Consider the following 12,375-nt stretch of genomic DNA (forward strand, 5'->3'; position numbering starts at 1 on the left):
GGGTAGGGGTGAAAAAAATGAAATTTTGAAGTCGAATATATTTTTTAAAAACAAACTTAAAATTTTGTTTTGGGGGGGGGGCTGGTAGGGGGTGGGCGGGTGTGGGTGGGGGTGCGGGGGTCGAGGGTAGGGGTGTAAAAAAATAAAAAATTGAAATTAGAAATATCTTTTAAAAACAACTTTTAATATTTTTTTGGGAGGGGTGGTGGTAGGGGGTGGGGATAGGGGTGAGGGTGGGGTAAAAATATTGAATTTAAAAACAAACTTTAATTTTATTTTATTTTTGGGTGGTGGTTGGGGGGCTGGTTTGAGGGTAGAGACCAAATAAATTGATTTTTTCAACAATTTTTTTTTTAATTGGAAGTTGGAAGAGAGTTTTGGAAAATGTTTTCCTTAAGTTTTGAAGAGAAGTCATTTTCCTTAAATTTGAGGAAAATGAGTTGATTTGAAAAACATTTAACCCAACCAAATATAAAAAAATTGTAAAACATTTTCTGAAAAATATTTTCCTTCGTACCAAACACACTCTTAATAATTAAAGTCATCAAACTTTTCTCTTAGAGAGTATTTTTTTTTTTTAGAGAGTATAATTTGCAGCCCCAACAATATAAAAATTGTCTGGTCATGACCTAACATATGGGATAATATCAAGGGAAAGTTACATATTTTGATGCTCGATGAAAACTATTCACAATCGTTAATTAATATACATATGTTATATATCTGTCGACTATTTTTTACCGAAGGATAGTTATTTAAGTGAATTTTCCTAATTTTTCCAAAACTATCCCTTAGAAATCATTTTGTAACACTAGTTTTTTTTTTTTTTTGTAATTATGAAATTGCACTTATCTTTTTTGTCTGTTGTCTGTAACAGATCTTTTAACTACTAATTATATACTTTTTTATTTACTCATAAGTAATTACGTATTTATAGCTTGATGTTTTATAGAGCTAGATAGGTACAAGATGCTTTTCCACCACTATTCAAGAATTCTAACCTTTTACATAATTGTACTTGCACATGTTTTGTTTTTATGTAAGATCATTTCACAACCATATAATATATGACATGTGAAATAATGGGACACAGCTATTCATGAAAGTAACACAACAAAATCAAAAGAAAATAATCAAAGTTGTCGTCTACTCAATAACTTAAAATTAATATTAGTGAATTAATTTAAATCGTTGTCTACCTAATAATTTAAATTAAAAATAATCGGTAAATTTATATATATAAATTTATAACGGTGGATAATCTATGTCTAGAAAAAATAATCAGTAAATTTATCTGATTATTTATGTAAAGATCCTAAAAAAATTATTGGCCACGAAAATTAAGGCTTGAAAATTGACCTTTGTCCTTAAGTAATCACGTTTTCTAGATATTTTGGAATTTAGGCGCCACGTATAATAACAAGAGTGAGATGTGAGAGTTAATAGTCCAAGAATAAATATGTATCCAAAATTAGATGATAAAGATAAATATATAAAAAAAAAGTATGATAATAATAAATCATACCTATATCATTTTTCTGAAAGTAAGAAGACAAATATGATTCTTTTCTGTTATAAAAATTTTCAAATATATCATAAGAAGTATGATTTACACCCTAATTAATCATTTAGTATCTCACATCAATATCTCTTTCACTAAAGAATATTATTAGCAGAAGTTTGGTACGTGTTAAAATTGGCTATTAATTAATTTGTCAAGAGACTCACACGTAATACTTTGTGCTCATTATTTGACAAATAATTTGTGGCCAAAAAAAATAATATTTCTATTCTATTCTATTCTATTCTACTTCTACTATATTATAAAAAGGACTTTAGGCCCAAATATAATATATAATAGATAATATTTAAGATTGGGACTTTTTTCAATCTTCAATATTATATATTATACTTGTGGGACTTTTAAAAGCTTTTATAATATAGTAGAATATATATATATATATCTGTGTGTGTGTGTCACAAATGGAAAAGTCCCAATCAAGGAAATGGAAAAGTTCCAATATATCATTTACAAATGACTTAAAAAGCATTAAAAATTACAATAATTACCAATTTAAAATATTTAAAAGCTATATAATAAAATAGGTTGACTCTCAGAATTCTATCAGGCTCACATATATTGGGACAGAAAAAATAACACATATCATTTTAAAATTACCAAAAAAGTATTATAAATAATAATAATTAACAACTTAAAATATCTAAAAGACATTTTAAAAGGGTTAATTTTGTAATTTTATCCATATCACATAAATTAGGACAAAGTGACCAGTAATGTACGTTATTTCAAAGTTACATAAAAATATTATAAATCACAATAATTATAACTTAAAACATTTTAAAAAAAAAATATGAAAATTTGGATGACTCTCCAAATTTCATTTGTGTCACATAAATTGACACAACAAAAATAACATATATTGGGTCCATTTTAATTTATTTGTCTTTTTTTATATATTTAAAAATTGCGTAAAAATACTATAAATCATGATAATTGACAACATAAAATATGTTTTGAAAATAATACAAAAAATTCTACTGACTCTTGAAGTGAATCTATCGTAAAAATACTATAAATCATGATAATTGACAACATAAAATATTTACAAAATGTTGTATGCGGGTAGCCTTATTATGCCTTAAATAGCGTCAAAGAAAATACATATTTGTGATAAAAAAAACTTATTCTTTTATTCACGCAAACAATTGCTTCAAAAACTCGATTATTAATCCCAAAACATACCATTTATATTATTAGGTCCGTGCATATAGAATTATGACTAGAAGAGATGTAGCTAATCTAGAAATAATTTTTAGGGACAAGGCAAAGATCATTTTTCTTATGCATAGCAATTCCAGGCATGACATCTGTATCAATATCTTCTTTCTTCATCCCACAAGGCAATTCCCAATCAAATGCATAAAGAAGGTTTGCAAGCATAAGATCCACCGTTGCAACACCAAGTGCAATACCTGTAAAGACGAATTCAAAATTTAAATCTTTATAGATTAAAAACATGCAAGATTTTTACGTATAATGTATAATAGTTCCATTGAATACCTGGGCAACCTCTTCGGCCTGCTCCAAATGGAAGCAACTCAAAATCTTGGCCTTTGAAATCAATATCATTATTCAAGAATCTCTCAGGCATAAATTCTTCTGGATTTTCCCATATTTCAGGATCCCTTGCAATCGCCCAAGAGTTAACATGAATTATAGTTCCTGGCTGAATTTCATACCCTTCTAGTGTGGATTTTTTCATCGTTTCTCTTGGCACTAAAAGTGGAGCTGGTGGATATAATCTAAATGTCTCTTTTATCACTGCTTTGAGATAAGGCATGTTTTGAACATCATCTTCATTCACAAAGCCTTTAGTCCCAATTGATTTTCTAATTTCTTCTTGGACTTTCTTCATGACTTTTGGATTTTTCATCAAGGCTGTCATTGCCCATACTACTGCAGCCGCGCTTGTGTCTGTTCCACCAGCAAATATATTCTACAAAATAATCAAATTGAGATGAAACGAAAAATATTGTCATAAAAATAGTTGTGTATACAAGTACGTACTAGACATGCATACTATCGATATATATAACTTAAATTCTTTATCTATATGCATATATTGGTTATACTAGACATGTATCGTTGATCACTTACCATGAGAATTGCCTTTATGTTGTCCAAAGTGAGATCAATAGGATTTGATTGCTCTTTCTTCAATTGTAGCAAAAGATCAATAATATCTCCTTCCATGGATTTTGGCTTATTGGGATTAAGATGTTGGTCAATGAGTTCTTCATAAAACTCATCTAAATCTTTACAATTTTTTTCAAGTCTACTAGTATTTCCAAATAATTTATCAAGCCAACCGAACATAGGAAAATAATCAATGAAAAAGAACCGCGCCATCATTTCTTGTGCCACAGCTAAAAGTTCATCAAATCTCCTCTTTTCATGTGCTTCTTCGTCATACCTAATACCAAAAGCAACTCTACAAATAATAGTACTTGTTAGTGAAATCACTAAATTACTCAAATTTGTAATTTGGGAAGCAGTTGCTTGTTGGGATATTTTCGTGATCATTCTAGATACTTCATCTTCACGAATCGGACTAAAAGATTGTACTTTTTTGAGACTGAACAAATGAACAACACAAACTTTTCGCATTTCTCTCCAATAGTTATTGTAAGGCGCGAATGCAATATCATGACCATTGTAAGACAATTTTTGTTGGCCAAGAAAAGAAGGTCTACTACAAAATGTTAAATCTTGAATTTTCAATACTTCTTTTGCTAATTTTGCTGAAGAAATTACAACTATTGGAGTTGAGCCAAGTTTTAATGAAAATATTTTTCCATATTTATTGGAAAGTTTCGAAAAATAAATATGAGGGGTTAAACCGTCATATTGATGCAAATTTCCAATAAATGGTAACCCTAATGGACCAGGTGGCATAACATTTTTCCTACCCTTTTTGGCTAGGAAATTGAGTACAATAGGAAGAGTTACTAAGAGAATAACAATTATCATAATCATTTTTTCTAGTTATATGATATCATATTTATCTCAAATATATTTCTATTTATAGACCTTGTATTAAACTGTTAACCTTTTCATTTCTAACACAACTTAAATGATTAAAATGGTACGGCAGTGAATTTTTTCAGAAAGATATTTCAATTATTCTTTTTCCTTCTTGGTTATCCACATGTGTATGATTTAATGTCAAAATATTAATATGGAATTAGTCATAAAAAAGTGTTTCATGCATAATTATTTGAATTAACGTACATTTTTCAAATTTCTTAAGTGACGTGATCCTTTTAAAGCTAATTTTATGTTACTTCTACGCATGTACTTAATAATGAGAGTTTGTTCGACTTGTTCCCATTTAATCATTGAACATATGGTCAAGTCAACTTGATGTTCGGTATCCACGTTAGAACCCGGCTAAATTTGGATTTACGCGAGAAGTCCCATATTGGGGTAAAGCGCTCCTAACAAAGGCGACTTCATACACACGAGGACTCGAACTCAAAATAACTGCTTAAGAATGAAGGAGTACTTACCACTCTACTACAATCCTTGTTGGTTAACTCTATTAAGTTTGGTACGGGTTAATGATTCATTCATTTTAATTCGCTTAAATTTTTATTTAATTAATTAATCAAAAAATCAAGTCTATGCAGGTATTGTACTTGGTGTTGCAATGGTAGAGCCGTATACTAGTATCAAATCTTCTTTGATTGAAAATTGCCTTTTGGAATGAAGATAAAAGATATCAACACAAACATTTATTCTGAGCAATCACCCCTCACGTGCAGGTCTGATTCTTTTTTCATGGATTAAATATATGGAAATTCTTTTAAATTTGGATGGCGGTGAAATAACACATTTTTATTATTTAATTATATTCTCAATACCTCTCCCTTACCAACTTTATAAATAGTAAATGTAACTCCCCTTTTCGATTTTATGAATTAAATCAAACCAAAGAAAATTCTCGAAATTAATAGACAGCTTGTTCTTTGAGTTTATAATATGTTAAATTTTTTTTATCAAACATTAATTATTCAAAGGGAAGTGCTAAATGGCAAAAAGTTTAGCTAGAATTTGGCTAAAAAATTTAAAAAATTAAAATATTTTTTTATTTTAAAATAAATTGATATTTTTTCCATATTTTAATTAAAATGTATTAAAATTAAAAAAATAAAAATATTTAAAATAATACAAATAAAATATTATTCTAATCAAATTTTTTGGCCAAAATTTTTTTTCTTTATTCAAAATAGTGTTGTGCTAATCTCGAAAGAAGATATTCATATACGTTTCATTCAAAAGTAATCATGAGTAATATAAACAAGGATTTATTGAAAGCATTTTTGTTTGTCGTATTGAACAATATTTATACAGTTTAATTAATTTTATATGCAAATTAAATGGATCCACTAAAGTTGAGTATAATTAAGTGATTTGATGTAATGAGAAGGTGACCCTTAAGATGGTACGACTATAATTAAGTTATTTATATGCAATTAAAAAAAGAAAAATTGACTTGATTTTACGATGTGTAGGTACATAAATAAATATTCTTATCTTATGCATGATTGTATGTTTAATTTATCCAATTTAAAGCATATTTGAACTGACTTAAAAGTTGATCAAATATATTTTTAAGTTATTTTCAATTTTTGGAAGTGTTTGACATAATTAAAAATAAGTTAAAACAAATTTAAAATGAATTAAAAAGTTAAAAACTTAAAGTAGCTATTTTTTTTTGCTTAAAAGCATTTTCAGTCAATCCATATATATGAACTCTTAGTCTAATATATTTAAGAGTTTGCTTTATAGATGATACATATCTTGATATTTTCCTTAGCTTACGGATGTGGGACTTAATAAAGACCATGAAAGGAAACCAAATACCCCTAATCCCATCGAAGTGGGGATGGGGGTATGCTCATGATCGTACATCTAAAGAGTGAACAATATAAAATGGGAGGTCCAACATTGAAAAAAATAAATTGGAATTAGTATGACTTTGATATTATGATTAAAAAATAAATATTAGACCTAACTCAATCCCAAAAACTTGTTCAGAAGGGGAAGATTACTTAAAATTAGGCGTGTACATGACCGGATTGGTTTGGGTTTTTTCAAATATCAAACCAAACTATTTGTGTCAGATTTTTAAATCTATAAACCAAAGAAAATTTTCGAAATTAATAGACAGCTTGTTCTTTGAGTTTATAATATGTTAATTTTTTTTTTATCAAACATTAATTATTCAAAGGGAAGTGACAATTGGCCAAAAAATTTGGTCAGAATTTGGCTAGAAAATTTAAAAAATTATAATATATTTTTTTTAATTTTAAAATAAATTGATGTTTTCTCCATATTTTAATAAAATGTATTAAAATTAAAAGGATAAAAATATTTAATATAATAAAATAACATAGAAAAAATTATCATTCTAATTAAATTCTGGCCAAAAAAAATTTTCCTTATTCAAAATAGTGTTGTACTAATCTCGAAAGAAGATATTCATATACGTTTCATTCGAAAGTAATCATGAGTAATATAAACAAGGATTTACGAAAGCATTTTTGTTTGTCGTATTGAACAATATTTGTATGGTTTAATTAATTTTATATACAAATTAAACAGATCCACTAAAGTTGAGTATAATTAAGTGATTTGATGTAATGAGAAGGTGACCCTTAAGATGGTACGAATATAATTAAGTTATTTATCTGCAATTAAAAAAGAAAAATTGACTTGATTTTATGATGTGTAGGTATATAAATAAATATTCTTATCTTATATATGCATGATTGTACGTTTAATTTATCCAATTTAGAGCAGGTTTGAATTGACTGAAAAGTTGGTCAAATATATTTTAAAGTTATTTTCAATTTTTGAAAGTGTTTGACATAATTAAAAATAAATTAAAACAAATTTAAAATGACTTAAAAAGTTAAAAACCTAAAGTAGCTATATTTTTTTTTACTTAAAAGCATTTTCAGTCAATCCATTCGAGTGCTTAGTCTAATATATTTAAGAGTTTGGTTTGTAGATGATACATATCTTGATATTTTCCTTAGCCTACGGATGTGGGACTTAATAAAAACCATAAAAGGAAACCAAATACCCCTAATCCCATCGAAGTGGGGATGGGGGTATGCTCATGATCGTACATCTGGAGAGTGCACAATATAAAATGGGAGGTCCAACATTGAAAAAAATAAATTGGAATTAGTATGACTCTGATATTATGATTAAAAAATAAATATTAGACCTAACTCAATCCCAAAAACTTGTTTAGAAGGGGAAGATTACTCAAAATTAGGGGTGTACATGACCGGGTTGGTTCGCGGTTTTCAAATATCAAACCAAACTATTTGTGTCAGATTTTTAAATCTATAAACCAAATCAAACCAATTTTTTTTTTTTTGAAATTAATAGACAGCTTCTTCTTTGAGTTTATAATATGTTAATTTTTTTTTTTATCAAACATTAATTATTCAAAGGGAAGTGATAAATGGCCAGAAAGTTTGGCCAAAATTTGGCTAAAAAATTTAAAAAAATTATAATATATATTTTTTAAAAAAAATAAATTGATGTTTTTTCCATATTTTAATTAAAATGAATTAAAGTTAAAAGGATAAAAATATTTAAAATGATAAAATAACATAAAAAAAAATAATCATTCTGATTAAATTCTGGCCAAAAAGATTTTTCTTTATTTAAAATAGTGTTGTACTAATCCCGAAAGAAGATATTCATATACGTTTCATTCGAAAGTAATCATGAGTAATATAAACAAGGATTTACCGAAAGCATTTTTGTTTGTCGCATTGAACAATATTATATGGTTTAATTAATTTTATATACAAATTAAATGGATCACTAAAGTTGATTATAATTAAGTGATTTGATGTAATGAGATGGTGACCCTTAAGATGGTACGAATATAATTAAGTTATTTATATGCAATTTAAAAAGAAAAATTGACTTGATTTTAGGATGCGTAGGTATATAAATAAATATTATTATCTTATGCATGATTGTACGTTTAATTTATCCAATTTAGAGCATGTTTGAATTGACTTTTAAGTTATTTTCAATTTTTGGAAGTGTTTGACATAATTAAAAATAAGTTAAAACAAATTTAAAATGACTTAAAAAGTTAAAAATCTAAAGTAGCTATATTTTTTTTACTTAAAAGCATTTTCAGTCAATCCATTCGAGCTCTTAGTCTAATATATTTAAGAGTTCGCTTTGTAGATGATGCATATCTTGATATTTTCCTTAGCTTAAGCATGTGGGACTTAATAAAGACCATAAAAGGAAACCAAATACCCCTAATCCCATCGAAGTGGGGATGGGGGTATGCTCATGATCGTACATCTGGAGAGTGTATAATATAAAATGGGATGTCCAACATTGAAAAAAATAAATTGGAATTAGTATGACTCTGATATTATGATTAAAAAATAAATATTAGACCTAACTCAATCCCAAAAACTTGTTTAGAAGGGGTAGATTACTCAAAATTAGGGGTGTACATGACCGGATTGGTTCGGGTTTTTCAAATATAAAACCAAATCATTTGTGTCAGATTTTTAAATCTATAAACCAAACCAAACCAAACCAATAAAACTCTGGTTTTTCAATCTTAGTTTTTTTCGGTTTCTTTCGGATTTTTGAGTTTTTCCGGTAAAGTATTCGTACAAACATATAATTTACTTGTACTTCAAATATTTCTTTAGTTCTACCAAAATACAACTATCTAAGGTGTTTCTTAAGAAAATAACATAAAATATGATATGAGTAATGACACTAAAATATCCAACGAAAAAATAATAATAGTGAAATCGCGTAAAACAAATATTGCAAATTAACAAGTCATAATAAAAATGATAATAATTTAAAAGTACTAAATCATGCTAAAATAAGTTTAATAAGTATTAGTTACATGACTAAATATTAAAGGAAATTAAAATTAGATTATGTATTTGAATTGTCTAAACCAATGTAAAATCAAAGAACAAATATTTAATATTATTGTCATTCTTAGTGTTGAATTAACTTTCTTTTTGCATTAGTATTTATTTGATTTTGATTTAAGCTTTATTATAATTATCAACATCTATGGACTATAATCTTTATTGAACCATTCAGAATTCTAAGTTTCAAACTTGAAATAATTGTTTTATTTAAAAGTATTTTTTAGACTGTGTTTGATTTTGATTTAAACTTTATTATAATTATCAACATCTGTGGACTATAATCTTTATTGAACCATTCAGAATTCTAAGTTTCAAACTTGAAATAATTGTTTTATTTAAAAATATTTTTTAGACTGTGTTTAGAGTCGCCACTTAATTTTTTAAGAAAAATCAAGAAAACTATTGCTTTCAAAAGACAAACAGAAATCTAATGAAAACTTAAAAGGGGATCGGGGTTCTTACTAGCATTTCGTGAAGGGATTTAAAGCACCGGAAATGCCCGCTAACACGCGATTATCCGGCGATTAATTATTCGACTAAAATAATTTTAACTTAGCTTAACTTGCAAAATTGAATTATTTCGTTAGTTAAGACCATTTTTAAGGGAGAGAAAAAATAAGGGTAAATCACCTAAATATGCTATATCATAATTTTTTTTTGGAATTGAGAAAATTGTACGCAATTCGCCTTTTTTTTTCCAGCCCTTTTCCCTCTTTCTCCTCTTCTTTCTTTTTATTCTTTGGCTTCTTCGTCTCTTTCTCTTTCAATATTTATCATCCTCCTTTTCTTTTTTTTAATTCTTCTTCTTCTTCTTTAAAATTTTCATTTAAATAACTATCCTCAAATTAGTTTTTGTCCATATTTCACTATTTTTACCCAAAAAGCATGATGAAAAGAGGAACAGAAAGACCCAAAAATTGTACAAAATCATGTTTTTAAGCAAAAAATTCAAATCTCTAAAATTACAGCAGCAAGAGTTCACCATTGATGGTCATTATAAAACTTCAAATTTTGAATTCATTATTTGAATTTTACGAATTTGTGATTAGTTTGGATAAGTTGATCCTACAAATAATTGAAAATGTCGTTTGGAGTTTATATCTCAATTTTAACAGGGTTTGGTTAAGTTTATAATTGATTTAGGAGAAATATTAGATTGAAACTCGAAAAAGGTGAAGTTTATGGAACTGTATCGCAATTGTATTAAAGTTGTATTAGATATGTTTCAGAATTGTATTAAAATTGTATTAGAATCATGAACAATACATTTATAATACATATTACAAACTTCACTCTTTTTTTAGTGATATCAACCAAAATAATTTAAGTAACACGCTTGTAATACATTTATAACATCGGCACAATACATATTGCAAACATCACTCATGTTTTTGAGATATAAATCAAAATAATTTATAAGACACATTTAATACATATTTTATTCATGAATAATACAAGTTTAATTCAAACTATAGAATATTGTCTTGTCTTTCATTAGTTACGTATTTCATTTATTGTTAGTTTTCTCTTCTAATTCAACTTTAATATTGTGTACTACACTTTTAACACAAATTTAATTCATGCTGTAGTTTATTATTTGTTACTATTAGATTACTTGTTTAATTCATTATTGATATAAGTTTAATTCACTCTATAGATTATTGTCTGGTGTTTCATTAGTTACAATTTTTATCCATGCTTAATTCTCTCTTCTAATTCAACTTAAATATTTGTGTAATGCACTTTTAGTACAAGTTAATTCACGTTTGCAATTTATTGGTTGATTTGTTATGATTGAATTACTTGTTTAATTCATTATTGATACAAGTTTTATTTAATTTACAAATCACATAATGTTCTTTCGTTTGCTACATTTTGCATTCATGTTTAATTCGCTTCTAATTCAACTTTAATTTGTGTGTAATACATTTTTAATTCAAGTTTAATTTATTTGGCAGTTAACTATGTCTCTTCATTTGTTACGATTGGATTACTTGTCTAATTAATTATTGATACAAGTTTTATTCAATTTACGAATCATTGACTGCTCTTTCATTTGCGATTAGTTTGGATAGGTTGTTCCTACAAATAATTGAAAATATCGTTTGAAGTTTATATCTCAATTTAAGAGGGTTTGGTTAAATTTAGAATTGATTTTAGGAAAAATATTAGCTTGAAGCTCGAAAAGGGTTTACGGAACTATATCGCATTTGTATTAAAGTTGTATTAGATATGTTTCATAATTGTATTAAAATTGTATTAAAATCATGAACAATACATCCTACATTTATAATACATATTGCAAACTTCACTCCCTTTTTAATGATATCAGCTAAAATAATTTAGGTAACACACTTATAATACATGCACAATACATTTTTAATACATATTGCAAACATTACTCACGTTCTTAGTGATACAAACCAAAAGTAATTTATAAGACACATATAATACATGTTTTATTTATTAATAATACAGTTATAATACGTATTTTTAGCTTCACTCCATTTACAATAATTTAGGTAACACACTAATAATATATTTATAAGACATGCACAATACATTTTTAATACATATTGCAACCATCACTCATTTTCTTAGTGATAAAAGCAAAAATAATTTATAAGATACATATAATATAAATTTTATTCATGAATAATATGAGTTTAATTCAGTTTATAGATCGTTGTCTTGTCTTTCGTTAGTTATGCTTTTCATTCATTCTCAATTCTCTCTTCTAATTCAATTTTAATATGGTGTAATACAATTTTAAAGCAATTTAATTTATTTTGCAATTTTTTGATTTATTTGTTACTATTGGATTACTTGTTTAATTCATTA

General features: G+C 26.6%; 3 protein-coding genes across 4 annotated transcripts in view; 1 reads left to right on the forward strand and 2 right to left on the reverse strand.

Annotated features, from left to right (window-relative positions):
- Positions 1–4,583, reverse strand: part of LOC125851398 (6,7,8-trihydroxycoumarin synthase-like) — a 20,852-nt gene extending 16,269 nt beyond the window's left edge. The window contains exons 1-3 of one of the 2 annotated variants that reach the window (XM_049531199.1): positions 3,680–4,583; positions 3,083–3,518; positions 2,788–2,994 (exon numbers count right to left, since the gene is read on the reverse strand). In XM_049531199.1, coding sequence (XP_049387156.1) covers positions 2,822–2,994; positions 3,083–3,518; positions 3,680–4,558 — 1,488 coding nt within the window. In that variant the 5' untranslated portion in view covers positions 4,559–4,583 and the 3' untranslated portion in view covers positions 2,788–2,821. Of the gene's footprint in view, positions 1–2,787; positions 2,995–3,082; positions 3,519–3,679 lie in introns of those variants that run through there. The other variant, XM_049531198.1, reaches the window with a different exon arrangement.
- LOC125851390 (protein transport protein SEC23-like) overlaps positions 1–12,375 on the forward strand; it is a 94,409-nt gene that overhangs the window by 58,698 nt on the left and 23,336 nt on the right. The window lies entirely within an intron of this gene.
- The window catches only part of LOC125851394 (6,7,8-trihydroxycoumarin synthase-like), a 57,942-nt gene that overhangs the window by 4,682 nt on the left and 40,885 nt on the right, over positions 1–12,375 (reverse strand). The window lies entirely within an intron of this gene.

The sequence above is a fragment of the Solanum stenotomum genome, unplaced genomic scaffold, assembly GCF_019186545.1.
Source record: "Solanum stenotomum isolate F172 unplaced genomic scaffold, ASM1918654v1 scaffold25311, whole genome shotgun sequence".
NCBI classification, from domain to species: Eukaryota; Viridiplantae; Streptophyta; class Magnoliopsida; order Solanales; family Solanaceae; genus Solanum; species Solanum stenotomum.